This window comes from Triturus cristatus, chromosome 11, assembly GCF_964204655.1.
Source record: "Triturus cristatus chromosome 11, aTriCri1.1, whole genome shotgun sequence".
Lineage (NCBI taxonomy): Eukaryota > Metazoa > Chordata > Amphibia > Caudata > Salamandridae > Triturus > Triturus cristatus.
Genome location: NC_140594.1, coordinates 697,778,305 through 697,800,620, shown reverse-complemented (window position 1 = coordinate 697,800,620; position 22,316 = coordinate 697,778,305). Strand labels below are relative to the sequence as shown.

The 22,316-nt window shown below is 41.2% G+C and overlaps 1 protein-coding gene across 3 annotated transcripts in view; it reads left to right on the top strand.

Annotated features, from left to right (window-relative positions):
- LOC146785337 (kyphoscoliosis peptidase-like) overlaps positions 1-22,316 on the top strand; it is a 372,020-nt gene that overhangs the window by 217,649 nt on the left and 132,055 nt on the right. For all 3 annotated transcript variants that reach the window (XM_085634318.1, XM_085634315.1, XM_085634317.1), the window contains exon 7: positions 8,044-8,118. In XM_085634318.1, the coding sequence (XP_085490444.1) occupies positions 8,044-8,118 (75 nt within the window). The remainder of the gene's footprint in view (positions 1-8,043; positions 8,119-22,316) is intronic.

The window sequence follows — 22,316 nt, the reverse complement described above, 5'->3', positions numbered from 1 at the left end:
TATCAGCTTTCAGGGTGGCGATGGAGTCCTCTGCCTCCTCCACCCAGACCCTCATATTGCACAAGCACGCACCAGACCAACTTCTATGGTGACTGAGTCTATTTTAGCCTAAGGGCCGCGAGTATACTTTGCATCACCACCATTGTATTGGTGAGGGTGGGGGTGTCTAGTAAAATTTTAAGACCATTTGAAGATCTGGGTTGTAAGACCACATCATCAGCCTAAAGAAGAGCAGGCGTCAGCCTGCTCTTGACAACAGACAAGTTCTTCTCTAAATATAAAAGGGTGGTCTCTACATGTTAATATATAACAAAAATAAAATAGGGGCCAAGACACAACCCTGCTGGACTCCTCCAAAAAAAGGCCAATCCACAAACCTGGCAGTTCTCTCGAGTTAGTTTAAAAGAATCAGTACATTCCTCCTTGTCCTCAAATCTTACAGAGGCAGAGGCAGAACGATCAATATGAAGATCCCTTATTAAATGCCCTAATCCTCCTCAACCCCCATACATGTGAAAAGGTCCTAGAGCATTTGTTGTATAAGTTACGACTTTAGCATCACTCTACAAGGGGTGCTTTCCCACCCACTGGTGACAAGTGGGAACTTGGTTCAGTACACCACGATGAATAAGAAAGGCAAGTCATTGTAGCCCCGCAAACACTACTCAATGTGTAATTGATATAGAGGTATTGCTTTCTCTTAGTAAGGATCCCATAAAGGGATCGGTGGCACCATGAAAACAGCAACAAACCTTATTTTGTTATCCACAGTATCACACACATGGTACTTAAGAAGAATGAACACTTTAACGTTAAAAGTATTTATTACTACAAGAACAATCTGTTTCTTAGTACATCCAAAACAATTACAGAGAATATTATAAAAATAGCAAGTAGACACTTTATAAATATCAAGAAACAGATGAAAATTTCCAGTGCTGTTAAAATGTCATTTAAAATGGTATCTAGAACCTAATATCCTAATACTGCTATGTGCTATACTATGAGAGCATGAAAGGCACAGCAACTTGCAGTCTAGAATTTCCCGGGGAAAAAGGCACACTGCATACCTTGTTGACAGCAAAGGCTGTCTATATCAGCGGAGGCGTGAAGAGAGTGTAACTCGCAAAGGGCAAACATCCACTGCAGTAGCAGTCAGTCTGTCTTCTTCTGGGACATGGCTTTATCAGCTTCAGGCAAGTTGTATCATCCGCAAAGTGAGAAGTGCACTGGCAGTAAGTGAGACCGTCTCTGACAGAATCTGAGGTGATAATCTGGGCAAAGGACTTCTCCTGACAAATGGTCAACTGACAGTGCTTATATCCTAAATCTTATCAGAGATTATAATTTCTGACCTAGGTTTAGGAATGTCTGACATAGATTATGTGTGTCAAGGTATGCGTTTCAGACGTCTCCTTATGGACAAATAAGGCTAACGGCCGTCAATGGAGACTACATTATTTTGGTTATATGTCTGTTTGTGTTCTGAGTAAACCTTGACATGATGAAGAAGAGACATTTGACGCAAACAAATGTCGCCTTAGATGTTGTATCTATGTCATTAATCGAAGAACTTGATGATGTCACAGTTCTTAGAAAGATACGGTCTGGCTTTATTTGCGTTGAAAGGCAGACATAACAATGATTCCACATTAATCAAGGAAAATGGCGGTGGCGATTGTCTAAGTTGAGAATGATGGTGATTTCTATGGCCTAAAATGAAGTCGGGAATTGGGGGATAACATAACAACTTGACATATTCCCTTTTTAAAGACCTGGGCTATTATCGGCCTCTGCCAGAACTTAGGGAATCCTACCTTGCAAGCACAATCAAATAAGTTATTTAAAAAAGGTGCCCAAAATTTGATATTTCTATTATAAAGATCTATAGGAACACCATTGGGACCAGGTGCTTTAATAGATGGACTGATATTAATCATTGTCAGTAGCTCTTACAAGGAAAATGAAATGTTAATTGGGAATTGAGGGGCTTCGAGAACAACCCAATCCGTCCCACTAGTCGCAGGGCTATATATCTTAGTAAAATGCATCACCCATGCCTCCAGAACAATGTTACAGCTTGGAGGGGTTAGATAAAACATAAATACAATATTCTAGAAAGCCTGAGTATCTGTCAACAAAGAGGCTTCAACTAGTTTTTACCAAATGTCATTCTTCACTTCTACCCTTTTTTGATAGGCCAGTTTATAATCCCTAGGGCAGATTGCTATCTGCTCCCTATTCCTTGGGGATTGGCACTATTTTTATTTCAAACTTTAAAATCCGTGTTTCGAGTTCCCTTTATTAGATTATTTTCATTTTGGTGTCATTTTATTTATTAAAATAGTCTCTATTTTTCTACATTTATTAGAGGTTTCTTCATGTGTTGTGATTTTCGACATTATTACTGCTTACGTACTTCCCTTTTACACATTGCCTCTAAAGTTAAGTATGTCTGCTCTGTGCCATAGCAATCAGAAGGTAAGCTCAAGTTTATTTAGTGACTTTTGTGGCTCATCCTGACAAGAATTGTGATTATTACTTTAGTTCAGTTCTCACCCCACTCAACTAATAACCAGATTTCTTACACTAGTGAATAGGCCATCATTTATTACTGCAAGAATCAGTTGCTATCTGCTGGTGCCAACATATCACTCCTAGTCACACCTTGCCTTTAAAAAATTTATCTGTACAGCATGACTTAGGTTGACTTGTTTATGCCAGCTTTTTTATTTGAGCCTACTCTTCAGTGTGGTCTGAACTTGGTTTTAGCCTCTCAAATGCACAAAGAGGTCGAGAGTAAATCATCTAGACTCTTCCTAAAAGCAGATGGCAGATTTGGATGGTTATAAATAGATTACTGTGCAGGAGGTAGAAATCTTGCAGAATATTGGGAGCCACAAAGTTGATTGTCTTCCGCATGACTCAATGGACCTACAAGACAGCTTCAGAATCCTGTCAAGATAATATAATGTCCCAACCAATGTTCCCTTTAATTTTTTTCCTTTATGTGCGGCAATAAAGGTACTTCATGCACTACAGGCAAGGCTGCGTGCACTGAAGACGACCAACAACTTAATATGCAAGTATGTGCCGCATGCAAGCTACCAAAATCACTGGCTTAGCAAGGGCACCATCTGCCCTAATCTAAGCCCCCCAAAAAATGACCTCCCCTCACCTTTGGGTTGGTATTAAAAGACACTCATTAAAGGGGTACAGTGGGCTCCTTGCACCTCTGAACCCTAGTGACACTGAATCTTATTCCCTAATCATTCTATGTATCATTCCTCTCTCTTTGCGTGGACACTTTAAACCCGTTGCAAACTATTTAAGTACATTTTGCTAAATAAAAATATAAAAAAGCCAACTGACTTATTAATGGGAAGGAGACAAGTACAAATCTTTAAAAGGCAGCACTATCAAACATTGAGTTCATGGTGTATATGGTATGTATCCACGACGAGCAACACACTGCTTCCATAGCGCCTGTGGTGGCGCACGTGCAACAATCTTTTTTAGGGGCCCCTCAATGACCTCCGTCTCCACGGATTTCCTCACTACCACCCTCTAACAGTACACTTCATGTCTCAAATGCCCCCTCTCACACACTATACATTTATTGTACAGCACAACTCTTACAAGTGTTGGTTTTCAGAGCACTTTACATCACACATGTACATTAGACAATGAATCATGTGTGTAAATCAGTCTACAGAAAATGTTACAAAAGACAATGAGGATTAAAGGATATAGGAATCACATGTCATTGATACTACTTGGCAGTATATTTGAGTGTTTGGTCTAGAGAAGCACAACCTCAGGATTTAAAACTTACTCCAGTGGTCGGGATTGGCCCCAGTGGTTGGGGTTATCATTACTAATAAGACTCTCTGGGGCATATTTACAAGCCCCAATCACCATAGGAACGTCACTTTTAACGACGTTCCTGTTGCTTTATGAGCTTCCCCTTATTTACAAGGGAGCGTTAAGCCACTTAAGGAGGCTTAACGCCACCTTGTAAATAAGTTCCCCTTTCACACTGTACTTTGAGTGAAAGGGGAGGGCATGGGTGTTGTGGCGGGCATTCTGCCGCAACACCCATTGATTTTGACATTGCCCCCTATTTACAGGAAGGTGTCCCTTCCTGCACAAAAGCAATCTTTTAAAAATTGACGATTTGCAACGTCTGTGTGTGCTGCACAATGCAGCACACATAGAAGTTACAAATCGTCATTTGTGATTGTTTATGTACAGGAAGGGACACATTTCTGCATATAAACAATCATCCCATCAATGTGGGCACCCTTGCACTATGGTGCAAGGGTGCCTGCGTTGGCACTAGACAGCTTACTTTAGCGTCATCTGTAGGGAAAACGCAGGGGTAAATACAGTCCATCCCTGCGTGTTCGAATGGTGGAGCGTAGGTTAGCATTTTGAGCTTAACGCCACGCTCCGCCATTCCCTTGTAAATATACCCCTATTTCCTTCCAAACAAACCATTTTTAGCAACATTAGGATAATAAAAGCTCTGGAAAAAAGCATAAAGTTCCAACATATACTATGCAGTTTGCAAGCAGCTTTTTGATAACAATTCGTAGGTCACTGTGCTATATTAGGATTGTAATTTATGAATTGAAAGTAACAAAAAGATCTCTGTGAAAAAAACAGTAACCACTGGAACTATCCACATAAATACAGTTCTGTTATTTGCATGGTACATGTTCTTCGCAGCAGGCATATTAACCCTCTACACTACTTTATGATAAGTCAAAACTGCCACTAGACAAAGATTCCTCTCTCTCCAGCAGGAACATTAATCATGTGTTATCTTAACATGTTATTGTTGCCTGAAAACTGCTGAATGCACAGCACAACCCTAAAACATCCTGAAATCACATATTTGAACGAGCTCTTTCATATGCAATAATTCTCTCATATGCGATAATGAAGGGAAAGGAGGCCAGGCAAAAAAGTATTAGCCAAGTCTTTAAACAAAATAATCCGTGGTAACGTGTTTATTCCACCCTGTCTCCTGAAATGCTCCATTCTTAAACTTACTAAAGCAGCACCCCTTTGTCTTGGGGATGTTCTGGGCATCCTGCAGCGCAGCCTGCCACAGAAGAAAGAGGCGATTTCACACCTGGCTAAAGAGACAATAAAAGGACATTTCGTCGGCGCCACACAGCCGGTGTGAAAACACTTGCCTCATGGCGATGGCAGAATGTCCTTTTATGGTCCCTTTAGCTCCTCGAGGTGGCCTGGGCGCTCTCAGAGACAATCTAGGCGGAAAAAAAGGCAAGGCTGCACGTGCGCGCTGGCACGCAGCCTAAATGGAACATAGGTCCCAACCTGTAGTACTTTGTGAAGTCTATTGTCTATGTATCTCTCATACTAGTATGAGGCTATGTAGAGCACTTCCCTCAGGGTGGTGAAGGTGGATTTAGGAAAATCAACAAGAACAAATTCAGCAAACTAAAAATATAAGTGGGACATAAATAAAGAACACAGAAAGTTGTTTAGAATATTTGATGTTGGTTTCCTAATCTGAAATATATCAGTAGGGATCACTTTTGTTACGAAGATGATCAGGCTGACCTATTTATGTTGGTACTCAGGACATGCTCTATCAAAACTTGTAATGCTCCATTGGGTTAGTTACAAATATTGTGCAACCACCTACCAACGGCAAGGGAACACCTTCTATTTGTTTGCCCTAGTTGGATGAAACGCTTTAATTAGATGGCTACAGTTTATTTTAGTTGTATTGGAGGAAAATTAGGTCACTTAAAGAAGCCTGTTAAATTATCCCCTTACTATTATACTCATAGTGTTCAAAGTGATTGTTGTGATTATAAAACAATTGCAGTTTCAGGATGTTTTCTTCCCCTCCCAAGACTTACTTTGTCTTTGAATTTACAGTGGTTGCCTATACAACTAGTATAACTTTTCATTCTCTTTTGGGCACGCTTTCGGGAATTGCTAAATTCATGTTTCTTTCATTCAAAATTTCTGACAAACCATAGAAGGACATGAATTTTTATATCAGTAGGTACAACATACAAAAATAATTACGTTTGCTATAGCTAACGATAGACGTAAATGTCTAGGTGAATATAAATCAAAGCTCGGTTAGTTCTTAACTTATTTAACATCATGTTAATATAACTGCTTAGGAATCTGCTCAAGATAGAAAATAGGTGAAGCTATTCTTCATTATTCTTTCATGTTTTTGATATTTTGGTTGAATGTATTTATTATTATTTTAAACTCAAATGGATACTTTAAACCAACCAATGCATCTCACTGAACTAAACAAGGGATTTCATTTTAGTACAAATTTCATTTGTTACAATTAGTCTGTTGTCACAACTTAACATTTACCTGTTACTGCCATGAGACGGTGTCCAGTTTGATGTACACATAAGGACAGCATATTATGGGCTAAACTTGTGTTCGTGAGATCTTGGTGATAACCTTCATCTGTTGTCCACAGAATTTTCTCAGTTGGAAAACAACAACAAAAAATAACAAATGACCATTAAATTAACAGCCTTTTCTAGTCTATGTCAGAGTGCATATTAAAAGCCCCTCATACATAAAGTAGGAGAAGACATGACAGCAACTTTATCCAGACAAGTATGAATATCCAATTGCATACATTGTTTTAATTCTGTATTATTTCTGGATGCTGATAACATTTCCCCTATAATTTTGCTCCCCTCCAAGCCCTCCAAGAGCCGAAGACTTACAGTTTCTGTGGCTTCCTGTTGGATGTTAAACTTTTAGAATCTAATTAATTCTTGAGAATATCATGAAATTCTAGTGGTTCTGTGAGTGTCCGTGGTTTTTCCCCAATTACATATCAGACAAACTTTCTATAGCCTTTGTAGTTAATTGTTCAGAAAAACATAACCATTTATGTAACAAAAGAATGTTTTCCCTCCTTCAAATTATCCGGGTCATGATGATCTGGCACTGATGGATATTTGGAAGCAAATCCATAGTTAAGCTATCTGTAAGCACTTTTAAAGATGTGGAATCTCTGTAAAGGCTCACAAGTGGAAGTTGAGGTTCCAGTGCATTTGTGGCGGCGAGTACACATCTGGCAAAAATTTTACTGCTCTCTAAATGTATGAAAACATGCCCAAGAGATACCCTTACAGTCACTTTGTATTTTCCTTGTCAATTTCTCTTTGTTTTTCACTACTGGCAATATTGCCACGATCAACCTAACCTCACTAATGTCAGGCCAAGTTATGGAGATAGTTCCATGGAGGCAGTCCTACCACAGTAGTGTATCGTTGGTGCCACATCTCTTTAACTTAGATAGTGTTAGCAGTAAAACCCCAAAATATTCAGCGACCTTTGAAAATTTTACATGTGACCCCTAAAATTAAATTTTGGTTGGTTGCCATGCAGGTGTGGACACGTGCCGCATTAAGGGTGTGAGTTGCTGCAAGACAGGGCTGCATCACCTACTCTATGCCCCTGCATACAGATAGTTAAAGTCATGTTAAAATGCCACCTTCTGTCTCATGCTGCTGACCTGTGGGCTTACTTATTGTTACACACGATTAGACCTACTCAGTTGGATTGATGTCTGCTCACTTGAAAAGAGAAATGGGAGAGAAAAATAACCTCACCAGTGGGACTAATAAAAGCCAATAAAATGGTGGTGTTTGTAGGGTAAGTGTGTAAAACCAGTGCTTCCTGAGTCGAAACTATGAACTGTTGTGGAAGAAGAAGAGCAACCTGGGTCACTTTTTAAACTGCAAATCAAATATTTTACTTACTTTGCTTCTTTCCCACATACTCAGATATCTGCCATTGCATTTTTTTTTAAAGAACTCATAAATGTGACAGTGATCTTTGATTTTGAAGTATTGACATGTTAATAATTAAGAAATGTGAGCTACATTGTTATTACTTTTAATTGACACAATCAATTTCAGTGACACACAGTCAGCTTAAAAAATGGCATATGCCAATTTTGACCCTTTTTAATCTACAGATGTTTGTATATTCTGTTTCATTTTCTACCAGGAGGCCAGGTAGCATTTGATATACAACCAAAGACCACAACTCCACAATTCTTGAAGAAGTTTTCATTTGGGAAAGGTAAGCGATTCAGGTGCACCGCATTTTGACTATGAGGTTCTAGTTTCAATGGCTGCAGTAAATAGGCAGAGTGTATCAATAGCCACAAAGCCGTAAAGAAGGTGCCCATGTTTGAAACGGTGGTACAGTATAGCTTCAGCAGCTAGAAATATTCAGTCAGAAATTACAGATCCCTCTGATACTACAGTCCAAGAAACATGAAATCTCAAAGGTACCCTACATTATTTATGCTGCAATTATAAAGGAGTGCAGACACACACAACAATCAATGACTAATGTTCTCTATAAAAGTTGTACATATATTTAAATTGATCAATGATTTTTCTCAATTTAACTAAAAGGATGCTCATTCAATTAGTCTGGGGACCATATTATTTCGAATCATATTTCAGCTGTAAATAGAAGAGCATTAAAAGATAGTTACCTACAAAAAAGAACTTCACATCACAGTCTGACACAGTGCTTAAACTGTGCTGGTGTTTGCCAGTACTTGGCACTGGCGCTTATTTGTAAAAACACTTGCACGTATTTTTGAGAATCAACCCCATGGTGGTGCTGTGTGCGTACATTAGTCAAGCATTTAACTATTACTATATATTGGGAAAAAAAACCTCTAAGTTAAACCTGCAGTTTAAAGTAACACGTGGGTTATGCTAGCTGCGGAGGACTCTTGTAAAATACATTTGGCCCGGGCACTCAAATTATTTTACAAATTAAGGGGCCTATTACGATGGCGGGTGGTCCCGCCATGTGCATCATGATGCGCCCGCCACACTAATGGGCGCATCCAGGGCCATGTACATTGTGGGTGGATCTGCTGGCTGCAGACCCACTCGCAATGCATACAGACTGTGCACAGCTTTGCCATGCACTATGGGGCAGGTTGGGAAAGTTTCAACCACTGATCCTCCATTGCGTGTTCATTAACTCTGCTAAACAGCAGAGAAGACTGGCTTTTATAGTACACAAATTATTCATATACTTGCCGAATCCTTATACTTAAGGGTGTATTGACATTAGTTTTTCACCGTCTAAGCTGAGGCTAAAGGAAAACTATATTCTACTTAGAGTGTTGAGAACAATGTACCCCACCAAGTCAGGATTTACTAATTTGTCTATCTGTTTGAAATTTATGAAGTACATAGATGATAAGCTTGAGCACAAGTCCATATTGAATCTGATGATAGGGCTCCAAGTCCTGTGTGGAATTACTGGTGTGGAATATAGCTTTGGCCAGCACCAGAATGAAAATGTAGGATTGAATGTTGTTTAAAAGCATTGGTTTTCACTTCATTCTGCGATGCAATAAAGGAATATCTCTGTGCATCATCTCTATACAGTAATCATATTGCAGTGAAGAAGACAATATTCATTATGTGTGGCTCTTTATGTGTGAACGGAAATGTTCAGAATGTATATGTATTGCAAACAGTGGACACCCGGTCTGCTTTGCACTACCTCGCAATTAAATCTATGTTACATCTGTGACACTTTATGCAAGACATAAAAAGTGGGTGCTTGTCAAGATAAACCTATGCATATGTGACCAATAGCAATGGAATTCATCTTGAATCTGTTCATGTAAAAAGGAGCTTTTTGAAGAAAAATCCTCTGCAGGGGTGTAGATGGTCTGTTACCTTTCTCCCTAATTTCCTTATGTAATTTCTAGGTTTGTTGTGCAGTGTTGTAGAGTGCTATTGTCCTTGCAGGTATCCTAGTGATGAACTGAAATTGCATAGATTTACATGGACTTATCATTTGATTGACAATACCAAAGTCTTCAAAGTGCTCCTAAAGTATAGGTGATCTTCCAAGAGATCAGAAGATTTAGGTTGTCTATTTGAAAGCTTAGCCCGTTAAAGTCATCCTTTCAAAGCTTAACATAGATTATGAAGAAGGTAATAGTGGGTGCTTCTCCTGTGGATCAAAGGAGGACGAATCCACACATAACTTTATGATAGACACATCGACTTTAAATATTTACTTGTTTATAAATTGGCTACCAATACAGGTATTTCAGATGATCAGAAACTGATCCCATTTCGGGAGTTTCAAATAACAATCTGGCTGCTAAATTTGAATAACCTGAGTTTTTTAATTTCATATTTCGGTAATGCTAAATACAACACATTGCTGTAATCCTGCCGTAAACCACTAGTAGCCCTCACACCTGGGAAGCGATAATCTGGTGGCAGCAGAGGAATGACATTTGTTAGCAATTTCAGGAGAAAGAAATAATAGATTGGCAATTTGGCTTTCTGAGCAGAGCCATATTACTTGTTATAAAAAAAGAAACCCTAGACTGTGCACACAATCCACCAAGGAATGGCAGCTGCCTATCTCAGATGGCCACCGTTCACTGGACAAATGATTTCTCTGTCGTAACTGTAATGAGTTGGTGGTGCAGTTGTGTAACCCGGTGTGTGCCGGATATGTCGCACCCACGTGCTTGTGCCGGGAGTGATGCAGGGTGAGTAGTAAATGGGGGTTGTTGCCGCAAGGGATCAGTTCCAACCAAACTGTCACACTATGTGCCTGTGTGATTACTGCTGCAGCTGTGTGCATCTAGGCCTAAGGTGTCCAGCATTACAACACCTCACACTGGCGACCAGCGTGGAGCCAAACCCACGCTCCCATGCACCAGCCATGGAACCGGCGACACGCCCGAGCCATCAAGTTCGCTATCTGCATGCTGGAAAGGGGCGGGGGCATGATCCGTGTACCCCGGCTTCCGCGGCTGCCTTGACCAGCGACAAAGCACCCGCTGTGATGACACATGCTGGAAAGCCAGCTGAAGCCGGTAAAAGCATGACCCCCTCGCATGAGACAGGAACTTACACAGGCCTGCTCAGGACGTGCCACCCCAACCCAGGCAGCCTGCGCATGGACTAGGCCCACGCATGTAGAGATCAGCCTTAGAAAACATGGCCCCATATGAAGAAAGGGAACATTGACCAGGCAAACGAACAGAGGTAGGCCACCCACATGGCCCGACGCTATATAAAGCCCAAGTGACCCTTCCCGGAAGGGCTAGGAAAAGGAATTGCACCTCCTCCGCATCACCACACATGAATAGCAAGGCAGGGGCAACTCAAGGGAACAGAAGCGACACAAGTGAGAGGCGAGTGGCAAAAAACAAACATATATCACACCCCTGCAATGCAAAGAGAGCAACCCACAAAGACAGAATGGGAGACAGCCCGATGATAACCAGCCACCCACCTGAATCATCATGCAACATGCCCCCACAGGGGTATTACCCCCTTTCAGTGTGGCAGCTGACCCAACGACTGCGTCCCCACAATGGAAAATGTGTTTGGGGCAGCTAGAGAACTACTTTGTGGCAACGAGGGAGATGGATGGAGCAGTGAAACGCTCACTGCTACTCTACCACGCAGGGGAAGAAGTGTACCTCCTGTTCAAGCACCTCCCGAATATAGGGGCACCAACCAACTACGAAGCGGCGGTGACTGCGTTCAACACACACTTCGACCTGCAATTGCACCCTGACTGCGAGAGGGTCAAGCTACTCCAGGCCTGATAAAGGGAGGGAGAAACTATTGATGCGTTCTACGTGAGACTGAGGGAGCTGACGCCACAGATGACCGAGCCACAGATAAGATCTGTTCCCAGCGAATCCAAGGTGTACGCAGAAAGACACTACACGGATTGATCTTGAGGCAACCGAATATCGCCCTCAATGACATACTAGTCCTGGCCAGGACACATGATCTCTCAGCAGTCAGAGCGGATGAGATAAATTTGACTTTGACATGGACAACAGAGAAGAACGTGACCGTCAATACGGAGAGGGCTGACACCGTAAGCACACAAGACAGAGGAGTGGGCAGCGAGGCCACCCACCACGAAAGGTCAAGGGCAGACATGCTCCCACTGCGGGATCCCAAACCATTTCGCGTATGCTGGTAATGAAACCACCTCAAGGACAGCAAAGGGGGCAGACCACTGCGAAGAATATTGTGTCAGCAGTCGAGCGCCTCACTCGCAACCTAACGCAGTGAAAAGGGGAACGAACAGGCCACCTACCGAGTGGAAGACACTTCCACAAAAGATGATAGAGACGTACCATGTCTCGTTCACGCTCAAGATACAGAAAAGGCCACAGCCCACATGCAATGTGAAGATGGTGCAGATCGGAGCTTCCGAATCCCCTCTACTTCCACGGACGGAGTGATCTCACAGTCGCACACGCACACACATATCACACGCTGTTGGGGCCCATTACACCAACATTCATCCTACCACTCTTATCCATGCCTTGTATAAGGGGAAACACTTTCTGATACCTAACCAATCTGCATGTACTTTGAGGTCAATGCGACCAACTAGTTGCTTATAAATCTAGCGAAAACATTTCACACAATATGCAAATAAATTCAATAATCATGACAAGAAAATAACCACCCGACACAGAGATTCAAACAGAATGTTCGTTTATCTAAAATTGTAGGAAAAGCCAATTAAATGCAGATTCATTTCTTTCATATTTACCTATTCTGTCTAAATGTCAGATCCTAAGTCAGCACCGGTCCTCAGTAGAAGAAACCGAGTGTCTTGCCGTCATGTAGAGTCTCCGTCCTCTCCGTCAGCATGGGGACCTCGGATCATCAGTTCGGGAAGAAGTGGCGCTAGACCTCTCTAGCCTACTAATATTTATACTAAAATTTACATTCTGTAAAGTTACAATTCATTGTTCAGAACGGATGAATAGCGGAAATAATGTCATCTTGGTACATTTGCGATACTGTGCGAGATTTTCTCACACTTAGATTGTCCCAAATAATGAATAGAAAATTGAATATCCATGACTAATTCGATACTTCTACGGATGTCTTTTTAAGATAATTTGTATCCCAGTGGTGGGATCATCAGTTCATAAGTTCAGCATTTTTATTCGATACAAATTTCATGTTCAGGGGCTCTTGGCATCCGTCCTGGATTTGTCGTCATGATCATGGCTTTTCAGTTTTGTCGAGTGGGCAAGGTCACAGACAGCGCGAAGCTTCCTTGCAAAAATTTCCATCAACTCGAATGCAGGCTGCGGGTGGTAGCCATTTTCTGATAGGCCACAATGGCCATCTTAAATGAAATAAGACATAAAACAGAATTACTGCATGGAAATGATTATACAGTGTTATTCCCCTGCTAATACCCTTATGTGTATGTATTTATCTAGCCATTTGCGACATCAAAAGCCATTAATGCATATTAATTATGAGCGCAAACACAATAACATTACATAAGCAACATTGATTTCTGTCAGATTGCTCACCAACTTAGTTCACTTATTATTGTAGCCATGCAATAGCATTCCCACGTGTAATTCTCTTGTTAATAAGGTTGGTTAGGCAAGACTTTAACATTTCCTTAGTAATTAATGATTAATCAGTAGTACTTTTAATTATAACGTGCGAAAATGAAACAGGTATTCGGTTTTAAAGAAAAAATCCTGCTCCATCAATCCCCCCTTTGGTGATATCTTATCACCACAAAAATCAAAACCCCACAAATCAATTTCATTTCCCCATTTGGAAGAAATTCAAAATATCTTCTTGTTCATTTTTCAAACCCTTGTTTCCAACTCATCTTCTTTTTTAGATTCTATATACATGCTTTCTCTTAACTCTTCTAATTCTATTTCTTGTGGATCTCTTTCTGGTTTCTTTTGTCTTCTTTTAACATTTTCTTTTGTGATTTTCTTTTTATTTCTTCTATATCTACAACACATACACCCTAATCTAAGGATCAATAATGCAACAATTACACAGGTTAATGGAAATAATATCTTACCAAAAATGGTACTACCTATTTTAGCTATAAAATTCTTAATAGCAATCATCTTATTAGCCATTCTAGTCCAGATACTTTCAGCTTCCAGTGGTACTAATTCTTCATGCAAATCAGTAATATTTTTTATATAAACTTTTAGATCTTTACTTTCGTCAGGAATGTAAGTGCAACAATGTTGAACTTTCAGCATTCCACAGACTCCACCCTCTTTTGCCAAAAGAATGTTAAGGGCAAGTCGATTTTGCATCGCCATAGCACGCAAAGCAACCATTTCTGTATTAACTAAAAGAAAGCCTCCAGTGGTGCTTGTTGACAAGCGATCCACCACTGTTGACAGCTTCCGAATGCCAAATGCATTCAAAGAAATTCCCACTGCTGGAATTAAAGCTCCAAAAATATCTCCTACAATTTCTGTCCATGTTTCTCTTCTATAGCGTGTTAATAGATTAGTTTGTTCAGCATCATCTACTCTATCCATGTGAAAAATCTTTGGAAAGACCAGGCCAACATAACATGTACAAAACCAATGGTCAGGCAAACGGTAATAAGCCTTGTTCCCACAAATATAATACACTCCCGGAAAAACTGGATCTTCTCCTCCTCTAAATCCCCATCCGGTTGCAATAAAGTATGTATCATGGCACTCACTAGTCCCTATGAAATAATAATCATACTGGGATCTCTTCCTGGTAATGCACAGTTAGCCTTTCTGTGGGGCATCTATAGCCATAGTTGGACTGGCTCCATTTTTCAACTCCTTTTCTTTCTCAATATCCCACATTGTGTCACTCATTTTATGCCCTTCTGCTCTCTTGTGCATGTTCAACCTTCTTCTCTCAACCATGTCTAGAAAATTCTTCTCTTCTCCCTTCAAACTGCAAGTTAAATTGTTTCTAAAAACATAATCTAAGGTTAATTCTTTTGTTTCTAAAAAAATCTCACCTTAAGTGTTAGCTTCTTTTGCAGGATTCAGTGCTTTATTCATAGGCAGTTGCCCAAGAATATTATCTACATTAGACATATTATAATCTAATTTTCCTAACTGGTAAAATATACTAATCAACACACTACAGGAAATTCCATACGTAGCTGGAAGATGATGATAAGTCACTCCTTCCGAAACAGAGGCAGGTAATTGCATGCAAACGTAGCAATCCCTTACTTCCATTGTCTTTACGTACTCATACAACAATTTTGAAAAAACATTGCTAGAAAAATCATTAATTGACCTATCCTTATGTATATGTACATTGCTAGTTCTCGTTGGTATTATTTTCTGTGAACTTCTCCCTATACTAGTTCTGTTCTCAGTATGACCTTCTAAAGTGTCTATAGTGACTCTAAATGAAATCAAAAGAGCAAGCACGCTCCAAAGCAGCATTAATAAACCTGTACAGCAGCAGCACATCTTGCACCATCTTTTCAGAAAGGTACATCTACTTTTATTATTCTCAGTGTTAGCCATTTTGTTAATTTGACCGTGTCTTTTGACTTAGCCTCTTCTACTCCTCTACTGAACTTATTTGGGCAGCAAGTACCCACCAGATTATTACAATTTATTAGTTCTTAATTTTACTTCTTCACTTTCTTGTTCAAGTGACTTCCTTGGATTTTACTCAATTTGGGTTTTCATCACTTTTCACTGCTTATTCATCATCATAAAACTGTATCAGGTCCTGAACATCCGTTTCTTCTCCAATGTCGGACAAGATAACTCTCAGGATTCCCACAGCTTCTTCTTCAGCAACCTCTTTCAGTAAAGCCTCATCTGGACTTCCTTGACTGTCTGCCTCTTCTCCTTGTTCATGCAGTTCCACATACGTCCATTCCGGTGACTTTTACCTCTGGTTTTGTTTTCTTATTCTTTTAGCTCTCTCAGGTATCTTTGTTTCTTCTTCTTTAGTTGGATTTTGACTTGACACTTCGTTCACTTGTTCAGCTTTCGAAGAGTTAACTCGTGTCAGTCTATACCTCAGTCTCTTTATCTTATTCGGCCAAAGATCTCCTTTAGCATTTCTCTTTTGTTTTCCTTCTTTATTGTTTCTTTCTCCAAGCCAAGTTCTATTTCTCAGAACTCGTCCTCCATGTATCTCATTGTCCCTTTCATCAGACTCTATCTCAGTTGCCTCTTGTTCATCCACAGCTTTCTTTTCTCCAACAACTTTCTTTTCCCCAACAGTCTCCTTTTCCACCAATTGAGATTTGCCTACTTCTGTCCCTCCTCGGGTCCCCGACACGCAATCTTCTTGCTGTCTACTTGTCCCTTCACCTAGCTTGTTGTTGATGTTCCCTACACCTCCTCTGGGTTTTTCCGCAATCTGTCCCTCACTAACTTTGTCTGTCCCTTTTTCTTCAATATTTATCTCAGGTGGAACTTGTCCAATTTCCTCATGTGATTCAGGTGTCTCTTCTGTTGGAACGTTCTTTTCTTTTCTTTCTTTCTTTTTGTGTTGGTCACTGTCAGTTAGAACCTCAGGCACTTCTTCAGAATCTGAACTTGCCTCTGCAGTTTGCACTGTTCTTTTCAGAACCTCTTCTGGTGGGATGAAAATTTCCCTTGACTCACTTTCCCCACTTTTAGGATTCTTTTTCCTTCTTACTGTCTCACTGTCTGCATCATCACTGGAATCTGATTCTTCAAAGTATTCTTTTCCAGTGCCGTCTCTTGGATTTGGAACTCTGTGTGTGACTTGCATGTATCCAATTTTTCACTCCAGCACACTTCACAGCAGTCATTGTGGTCAAGATGACTTGTCTTGGCCTTCCCCACCTTGGAACCAGGCAATTCCTTCTTCTGTGGACTTTTATCCTTACCCAGTCCCCTGGGCTCAGATCATGGGCTGGTTTCTTTTCAAGTGTGGTGGCGTCTTCTCCAACCTGGTGAAACACAGAATGAACTGCGTCAGCCAGGCCCTTACAGTAATCCAAAATCATGTCATCAGTTATTGTCATCAACTTGTTGACTGGTACAAATGCATGTCTCATAGCACGTCCCATGATAATTTCATGTGGACTCAAACCTGTTGTTCTGTCTGGAGTAGACCTAATGGTCATCAGGACTAGAGGCAAGACATTGGGCCATTTCATTCCTGTGGCTAAGCACATTTTGCCAATTCTGTTTTTGATGGTACCATTCATTTGTTCAACCACACCAGAAGCTTCTGGTCGGTAAGCACAATGTAGCTTCTGCTGTACACTCAATGCTTCACAGATAAGACTCATGATTTCATTATAAAAATGTCCTCCTCTGTCTGACTCAATGGTTACTGGGAACCCGTACCTTGGGATGAACTCTCTTAACAGTAGCATGGCCACTGTTATCCCATCATTTCTTCTTGTTGGATATGCCTCCACCCACCTGGAGAACAAACAGACCACCACCAGGACATACCTCAATCTGTTGACTGGGGCATTTCAATGAAGTCTATCTGCATTCTTGTGAAGGGTCCTCCCTCCCTGCCTATTGTTCCTAGGCTCACCACTGTTTTCTTTCCAGGATTGAATTGTTGACATATCAAACATCTCTGACAGAGACTTTCTGCTATCAGCCTGAACTTTGGACTGTACCAGGTTTGCTTAAAGGCTCTTATCATAGCATCCCTCCCCAAGTGTCCATGGCCATGATACATCCTTGCCATCGTTGATAGCATGCTATTTGGCATGACTGGTCTTCCATCCCTATAGACCCATACATGATCTTTTTCTCTAGGTGCACAACCTGCTTTCACCCAATCTTTCATTTCCTCGTCTCCTGCCACATCCTGCAATTGTTTCACCTCCTCCCATGTTCCCACCTCATTAGTAAACATCAAGGAACAAGAAGATATTTCTCTCTCTTTACTCCTGTTTTAATGGAATGATTGTTTCTTGCACAGTATTGTGCTATGTCATTGGCGAATTTATTTCCCACAGTAACAAAATCATCACCTTGACCATGAGCAGCACATTTTACAACTGCTAGTTCTTTTGGCAGCTGTATCGCCTCTAGCAATTTTCCAACCACTTCAGCATTCTTTATGGGAGTTCCACTTGAGGTCAGGAAACCACTTTGTAGCCATAGCTGGCCAAAATCATGGACAACTCCGAAGCCATACTGGCTGTCAGTCATCACAGTCACTCTCACACTCCTCCCAATCTTGCAAGCTTTTGTCAGTGCCACCAATTCTGCCACCTGAGCGGATTTAACTCCTTTCAAAGGTGATGCTTCCACAACTCCTGAAACTGTACACACAGCATAAGCAGCACTCAGTGTTCCTTCATCAGTTCTCAAGCAAGATCCATCCACAAACAACACATGATCACTTTCGGGCAGTGGAAGATCTCTTATATCTGGCCTTGGTTTGGTACAGCAATCAAGCACATCCAGGCAGTCATGATCAACTTCATTTCTCACTCCCACACATTCAGCATCAGGCAACAGTGTCGCTGGATTCACATTCACACATCTCTCCAGACTTACATTGGTTGCTCCAAGAATGACTTTCTCATATTTATTCAGCCGACTATGAGACATGAACTGTGTCCGGCTCCTTGTTAAAAGGATTGCCACATCATGAGGTACGAATACCCGTACAGGATATCCCATTATGATTACCTCACTTTGTTCCAGACTTTTACAGGTAGCAGCTACTGCTTTCAGGCAACCTGGTAAACCCACAGCTACTGGGTCAAGAGTTGCTGAGAAATAGGCAATTGGCCTCCTCAGGCGTCCATGTTTCTGGATTAACCCTGAAAGTGCACATCCATTTCTCTCACTACAATACAGCTCAAATTCCTTTTCATAATCGGGCATTCCTAAGGCAGGAGCTTCACAAAGTCTGTCTTTTAACTCTCTGAATGCAGCCATTTCTTCTGGGTTTAGTTCTAATGGGTCTTTTACCTCACTTTTGGTCAATTTAATCAATGGTTTGGCAATCAGGGAAAAGTTACTTATCCACTGACGATAGTAACCCACCATTCCCAGGAACATTCTCACTTCTCTCTGTGTCATTGGAGCTCTCATCCCTCTAATGATTTTAATCCTGTCAATGGTCACTTTCCTCAGACCTTTCTCAATGTTATGTCCCAAGTACTGGACTTCTTTCTTGCAGAATTGCAGTTTGGCTGGAGATACTTTTAATCCTCCATCTGCCAAGTGATTCAGTAATGCAATGGTGTCTACTTCACAGGCTTTTGATGCCACAAGCAGGTCATCAATATACTGGACCAAGACTGAATTTTCAGGCATTGTTAGACTTTCCAGAGATTTCTTCAGCAATTGATAAAATATTGAAGGGCTCTCTGTATACCCCTGTGGAATTCGGCACCATGCCAAAATCCGCTTTCCAAATCTAAAAGAAAATATTGGCTGGCTGTCATGATGCAATGGAATTGAAAAGAAAGCATGACACAAATAAATTACAGTATACCATTCTGCATCATGGGTAATCTGATACAAAATCACTGATGGATTTGGCACAATGGGACAACATGACACAACAATCTTGTTAATTTTTCTCAAATCCTGTACTATTCTGAACTTTCCATTAGGTTTCTTTAGTCCCATTATTGGTGAATTACATGGGCTGCTCAATATTTCTCTTAACACCCCCTGCTAAATCCTTTTCTCAATTATGGGTGTTATTCCTTCAATTATTTCAGGTGTCAGTCTGTATTGCGGTATGTTTGGGTAGGCCACTCCCTCTTTTACAGTAATCTTTACTGGATCTACATTTCTCATCAGACCCACATCTTCTCCAGTAAAATCCCAAACCGCTGCTCTCACTGTCTGTTTCAATTCTGGGGGTAACGCATCTGGATTAAATATAGCATATGTTCCCAAAGCCTCCCATTCCCTGTTATGCATGGTCATCCTGTATAGAACATCCTCATCTGGTGTTTCAAAGGTTATTCCATCTGGAGTACAGAAAATAGTGCAATTCATCTTGCACAGCAGGTCCCTGCCTAGCAAGTTCACAGGACTTGTGTCACACACCACAAATCGCTGCATGTCTGAAAATTTCCCTATTCTAACCCTTACTGGTTCAGTAAGTAGTGTTTTAATCTGTGTGTTGGACACACCAACTACTTGGATTGCTTCGTCCGAGAGAGGAAGATTCTTTATATCAGCTGACCTGACAGTTGATCTCGTGGCTCCTGTGTCAACTAAGAAAGTAGCACTTTCACCATTAATTTTCCCATCTACAAAAGGCCCTGCCTGGTCTATTTCTAGAGTTGCGCCAAGTACGCACTCCTCCTCCTCTCTTCGGCACCGTCAGAAATCTCCCTCGGAGTCGCTTCCCTCATTTTTCAGCCAGTACTGAGAAACAGCGCTTGCGCGTTTTGGCCTGATTACCTGTTCTTCATCGTAGAACCCCGACTCTTGGCTGTACTTTTGGGATCCTCTTCTCTGCGGCAAGGGTGGTTTTGGCACCTGATTCTGCTGCTTATCAGCTTTCTGCTGTTGCCGATGCTGACCACACCCCTCACTCTGCACCTGTGAATTCAATGATGGATTGTCATCATTAGTAGACGGTGGATTCTTACACTCGGATTTCCAGTGCCCTAATTTTCCACAGTTGTGGCATGGGAACTTTTTCTTCGCTTCTTCAATGTTTCCTTTCCCTTTTCCTGAACTAAACCTGGGTTTATTTCCTGGGTTATTTGCTTGTTCAACCAACTGAGCTTCCTGTCTTTCTGCAACTTTCACCTGTGCCCACATTGCCTTTTCTTTTAGCTTCCTCTGCTTTGCCTCAATTTCATCACTGAAGTATTTTGCATGTCTCAGAATCTCATCAATCTTCTTGCTCTGCCAGTCTACGGTATGCTGCCTTATCATTTCACTGATTTCCGGCCGCAAACCATACACAAATCTATATACAAAATGGCTCAGGTCCTTGTCACCCAGATGTTCATCTCCACTGAACTGTTTGAAAGCTAATATTAGTCTTTCATAATATGCATGGACTGATTCTTTCAATTCTTGGTGTGTTCGATCTATTTTAACCCAATCTGTTTCCTTGGGGGGTACCTTATTTTTCAAGAAGGCCATAACCTGCTCATATTTCTTCATTACCTCCGGATCTGGAGCTCATGTCTTTGGATCTCTCGGGTATTCCTTAGTGGGCCAGTCTATGACTATTTTACATTCTGCCCACAGGTCTGCTGGTACAATTATATCAAACAGACTATTCAGGTCAATCAACAGCACTTTTGACAACTTCACAAATCTGTCGACCTGTCTATACGACTCAACGGGCTTCTCCCTTAATCGAGGAAAATCATTTGTAAAGGATCAAATATCCTGTCTGGTCCATGGGACATGTACATACCCACCTCCTGGAATCTCTCTCATTGGGTAAGCTGTCACTGCCTTCTCTTTTTCTTTCAGAGGGAATGTCGAGTAAGTTCTATCTGCCCCATCCTCTCGCTTTCGGTACCATCTGTCTTTCCATCTTTCTACATCTCCCCATTTCTTCAGCAAAGCAATCATTTCCTTAATCTGTCCTTTTCGGCCTGCATTGTTCAGATTCTCAATGTCCTTATCTGTAAAATCCACTCTGTAAGGTTTTTGTAAAGCTTTTACCTTGTCCATGTCAATCCCTAATTCACTGGCTATTCCTTTCAACCTGTCATGTATGTTCTTTGCTCTCCATGTGACGCTTTTGCACAGGAAGAGGATCTCCCCTTCCTGATAATTTTTCAGTGTTTCTGTAGGGATTGTTCCTACAATCATTTCTTCCATTTCCATACGCAGCCTAGCTACATCAATTCCCTGGGATTCTTTTTCTTTCCTCTGCAAAGTCTTCAGCCAATCATTCAAATCTTCAGCAGTTATTCCCAAAGATTTTTCTGCACCCCCTGGTTCTGTCATTCTTTGTGGATCTAAGCTTGATCCTCTGTTCCCTTCCACACATCCAGAATTCAAACTTGAGTTAGTCAGCACACTCAATTCTCCTCCACATATGGTATGTCTCCACTGATTTTCTCCTGTTCTCCACTGTGTTTCTCCTGCTCTCATTTCTGCCTGCTCCGGAGGAACAATCCATCTATTGCCCACATATGGTACTGTCAAACCACTTTCACCCGTCCTCTGCTTGTCAAAAATTGGCATAACCGGGCCTATTGTCACAGGCACTGTAACTGCCTCAAGATTTATAGTCAGTTCTCTGATTTTCTCTGTCAGTTCAAAGGTAGTTCTTGCTAGTTCTCTGGTCTTTTCATCCTCAAGTTCATTCTCCCTTTTTATCTCTCTTTCTCTCTCTCTTTCTCTCTCTCTTTCTCTCTCTCTCTCTCTCTCTCTCTCTCTCTCTCTCTTTCTTTCTCTTTCTCTTTCCACCAGAGAACAACTGCTTTTCAACCCAGGGGTGGTACCCTCGGTCTTAATAATCCGCAGGGTGTCTCTCATA